Here is a 4,772-nt window from a genome sequence, read left to right as displayed (position 1 = left end):
TAGTTTTGATGATGTGAAGTATTCAAAGACATACAAATTATTATCAGTTTAGATTATTCAATTCAGAAATCACACCATAGGTCAGAAATATTAATAGATTATTTATGTTGCCATCTAGCATTTCCTGACCCTTTTTTGTTGGCAGAATCCACATTTTGCCCACATTTTTCCATACTACGACAAAATTACATGTTTTAAATTTGTTTTTGAAAGAAAATATGTAAAACTTGAAAGTCACAAGCCAATTTACATAATGGATAAACAAATTCGAAAAGTCAGACCTATCTAATTGGTATAGCATACTTTCAGGATGTTGTATTCCTAGGCCAGAAGATGTGTGCGTATGTATACATGTGTGTATATGTATATATGTATGTATGTATATGTATGTATCTATGTGGGTATGTACACACATACATATACATATACACATTTATATACGGATGTATTTATGGATGGATGTATATCAATGCTTCTTTCTCAAATAATCTAGCTGATCACCTTGAAAAGGCCAAGAGATACCAGCTTCAAGGCAGGTCCTAACTTCTGACTGAAGGTTTATTCTATTTGAGATTGTACCGTGTAGTTAAAAGCTTGGGAGCCAAAGGGCCCTTGGTTTAGGTTTGAAAATTCAATTTTATAGTAAAGAATTCTACTATACTCCTTTCACTTTCCTCTCCTATTCATATTTATATTCTTGACCCTATTGCCCTTTTCCAATATTAACCTTGTGTTTTTAGAGGCCCAAATATGTTAGGAGCCCTTCCACTACTGATATACTAGAGTGGGGTGGAAATTTGCAGTAAGTTATTATGTTCCCAGGGCCAGGGGGTACTGAAGAGGAGTGAGTTTGAATTGATATAGTCTTGCAGGAAGGTGAGTTATAGAGACAATGCAAGGATCCAGATTACAGGGTGGGAATGAAAAGGTGGCAGTTCTGGGCCCCCTAGGAGGAGCTCTCCAATGGCCAACCTCCACCATCTCCAATCAGAGGTATTTATATCCCATCTTCCCAAATATACTATAAATTCCTTGACTTGAGGACTATTTGAGGCTCATTTTTCTTTTTATCTCTCAAAATGATTTTTACATTGACTAAAAGCAATGACCACAAAAGAATATATGAAATAAGTAGTATGTCAATCCAAATATTTTATATTACCAAAATACATTTAAGAACAAATTGATATGGCATTTTTATTTTTAAAATCATCTATAAAATATATACACAATATATACATTTACCTTCTAGTACTCTTTCTCCACATTCCACCAGGTTCCAAACTATAACATAGTCACAAGATGCAGAACAGACAAGAAGTGGATTAACTCTGTTTCCAAATGTCACAGCAGTAATTGACTGATGATGGCCTATCAAGTGTAATGGCTAAAAACATTCAACACATAACCAATTATATATCATTATACAATATGTAAAACAAAAAAAAATAAGAATTCAAAACTTCTAAAATTTAATGTTTCTCAAAAGTATTTGATTAAGCACTATTTTTAGAAGTACCCGGCACATACTAAGTACTTAGTAACCAAACGTTAAATTGAATTCAAATATTCTCATTCACACTCCAAGCAAGAGCTATGCCCCACAAAATTCAAAGAGATTAACCATTGTCTGTAAGAGTTTAAAAAAAACTCTAGATTTTGAAGCTTGTTTCAAAAGCTCCATCCATTTCTCCCCTACTTCCAAAGCTACTAAAAAATGTTATCTATTTTGTTAATCTTTAACACCATATGTAACACATCATGTTACATATTATATATCCATTTGTTGTTACAGCGTCATTTCAATCATGTCCAACTCTTTGTGACTCCATTTGGGGTCTTCTTGGCACAGATACTGGAGTGGTTTGCCACTTCCTTCTCTAGCTCATTTTACAGATTTGAGGAAACTGAGGCAAACAGGGCTTGTTTAAGTGACTTGCCCAAGGTCACACAGCTAGTAAGTGTCTGACATCAGACTTCAGATGTGAACTCAGGTCTTCCTGACTCCAGGGCCAGTACTGTACCCACTTCATCACCTAGCTGCTCATATCCCTCATATCCCATATACTCTAGATACATGAAACACACAGCATGGATTTAAATACCTGATTGAAAGAGTCACTGGTATTCCATATGCAAAGTTCATTTCCATTTAAAGGGAAAGCACAATAATGTTGACTGCAAGCAAGTTGAACATGAGATGCTGATTCTTTAGATTCAATTAAATATCTTTCTTGAACTATATTTCGAACACAGCCAACCTTATTAGAACAGGCATCTTCTGAGTCTTCCATATGAAAACTGAAAATACAAAGTTACATAATTTCCATTAAGGTACTTAATTTGTACTAGTTCAGTGGAATTTGAAGACTTGGGTTCAATTCCTGACTCTAACTCACAACCTGTGTGAAGCCTAAATTATTTAATCTGCAAAATGAGATAATAACCGCCTACCTCCAAAAGTTGGAAAGTGCTTCCTATGGTACAGTGGAATGTATGCTTTATTAAGGAGTCAGAAGACCTGGATGCAAATTAATACTTGCTCAATTTCTCTACTGCAGGAGTTTTTAATCAGGGGTCCCACTTCAGAATGTAAGCTACTTGTAGGTTCCTTGTATTTATATTTCCAGCGCTTAACACAGGCCCTAGCACACAGAAGGGCTTAATGAAAGCTTTCTTTACCTACCCACTCAAGGGATCCCTGATTAGACTGGAAAGGAGGGCATGAACTTGTTTTTTTAATAATTTGATAACTGGATTTCCATATAATTCGTTTCCTCTGTAATCCTATATATTTTATGCATTTAAAGACATTATTCTATGCATGGATCTATAGGGCAGCCCCAGACTTCTCAAGGGGTCCATGCCTCAGAAAAGCTTAAGAGCCCCTGCTTTACAGCTTAATAAACCCTGCCAGCCCCAGGTTTGCGGGACCACACAAGCAGAAAAGGAGCCAGATGGTCCGGGCTGGGAGAAGGGAGAGGGAGGACAGTTAGGGGTAAGGGGCGAGTCGGAAGTCTTGGGGACTATGTAAGGCTAGGACTCCTTCACCTGCACTTTACAAGATCCTCTCCCAAAGGTGAATGCGGCAGCGAACCCCAGGGGTTTACGGTCCAGGTGAGGGGCGTGTATGGTGACAGAGTCCCCGCCTCTGTATCCTAGGCAACAAAGGACGCCAAAGATGGAGACGGTGTGCCAAGTGGGTCAATTTACTTTGTAATTTACTTCCTGATGGTAAAGCCGTGTCTAGTCTGATCTTCTGATCTCCAGGATTTCGTTCCAACCAGAGGAGAGCAGGGCGGGGGCGGAGGGTGGGAGTGGCTGCCCAAAGAGCTTGCAGGACGCCTAGGTCGGAAGCCAAACTCCACACCTCGGAATGACTTGGAATATCTTGCAGGTCTCATTTCTTAAAGCAGGACTAAGTCCTTCGAGGTTGAGAGCCAGAGATGTTCGATCAAAGTTGATGACCGATCAACTCCCATGGATTCCTTTATCATCTCTATGCAAATAACATGTTGCATCTTCCCACTACACTCACACTCTCACTCTTTCTCTCTCTCTCTCTCTCTCTTTCTTTCTCTCTCTCTCTCTCTCTCTCTCTCTCTCTCTCTCTCTCTCTCTCTTTCTCTCTCTCTCATAAAAAGAGAAGGTTGGATACATTGCCTCTTAGGTCTAGCTCTAAATCCTATGATATTTAAAACTGTCATAACCTTGCATGTTGTTTAGTGGATCAGTCATGTCTGAATCTGCATGGACTCTACTAGCCATTGGGTTTTGTTGGCAAAGATGCTAAATTAGTTTGCCATTTCCCTCTCCAAGTCATTTTTCAGCTGAGGAAACTGAGACAAGCAGGGTGAAGTGACTTGCCTAGGATAATATAGCTAGCAAGTGTCTTAGATCAGATTTGGAACTCAGGTCTTCCTGACTCCAGGCTCAATGCTCTCTCTCCACTGAGTCATCTAGCTGCCTCATCTCCTTGCTTAACTTCAATTATAACCTCAGTGCCAGATCTATAAACTATCTCAAATTGCCTACTATTTTCAGAAGAGGGAAGGGGAGGAAGGGAGGGAGGGAGAAAAACTTGGAACTCAAAATCTTGTAAAAATGAATGCTAAAAATTGTCTTGACATGTAATTGGAGAGGGGGAATACTATAAAAAAAAAAGCAAAACTTCAGTGCTAGTAACTATCAAATACATACCTTTTGCCTTAACTTCTCACTGGAATTCTAGTGCCATATTTCCAACTTCTCATAGAACATTTACATTTAGATATACTGTTCTACGGTCACCTTTAACCCAAAATCATCTGCTTTCCCCAAACCAACTCTTCTTTCCAAGTTCAACAATTCTGGTAATGGTTCCACTCTTCTGACAATTTTCCAAGATGGAAACCTATGTAGGTCTTTGAGTTCTGAGAAGGGAATTTATAATTTTCATATTAATCAATATGATATGTATAATGAATATGCTAATATTTCATTTTCTCAAGAGCTGACTCTCTGGCTTGGGAGTCAGAGCTCACAATGCAGCTTGAACTGATTAATCAAAACTCTGACAATGCTCACAATCATTGGATCTTAAGCAAAATGAATCAAAGATTGTAGAACCTGTTCCCGTTACAGAACTCTGGTTCTGTTCTTCAGGGGAGGTGGTCACAACCCCCAAAGACTTGACTCCAGAATTGTATTGTGGGACTTATCGGTTCCTCATGGGGAAACCACTAAATGATTTCTTTGTGATCCATCTTCCCCCGCCCCCTTCCCCACCTGTG

General features: G+C 38.8%; 1 protein-coding gene across 1 annotated transcript in view; it reads right to left on the bottom strand.

Annotated features, from left to right (window-relative positions):
• Positions 1-3,093, bottom strand: part of WDR27 (WD repeat domain 27) — a 236,527-nt gene extending 233,434 nt beyond the window's left edge. Inside the window, exons 1-3 of the mRNA XM_027854869.1 lie at positions 3,052-3,093; positions 2,106-2,301; positions 1,246-1,387 (exon numbers count right to left, since the gene is read on the bottom strand). Of these exons, the coding sequence (XP_027710670.1) occupies positions 1,246-1,387; positions 2,106-2,294 (331 nt within the window). The 5' untranslated portion in view covers positions 2,295-2,301; positions 3,052-3,093. The remainder of the gene's footprint in view (positions 1-1,245; positions 1,388-2,105; positions 2,302-3,051) is intronic.
• Between the last annotated feature and the right edge of the window lie 1,679 nt (positions 3,094-4,772).

Source organism: Vombatus ursinus, unplaced genomic scaffold (genome assembly GCF_900497805.2).
Source record: "Vombatus ursinus unplaced genomic scaffold, bare-nosed wombat genome assembly UNPS02010639.1, whole genome shotgun sequence".
Classification (NCBI taxonomy): Eukaryota; Metazoa; Chordata; class Mammalia; order Diprotodontia; family Vombatidae; genus Vombatus; species Vombatus ursinus.
The sequence above is the reverse complement of the archived record's forward strand: the minus strand, read 5'-3'. Positions and strand labels throughout refer to the sequence as shown.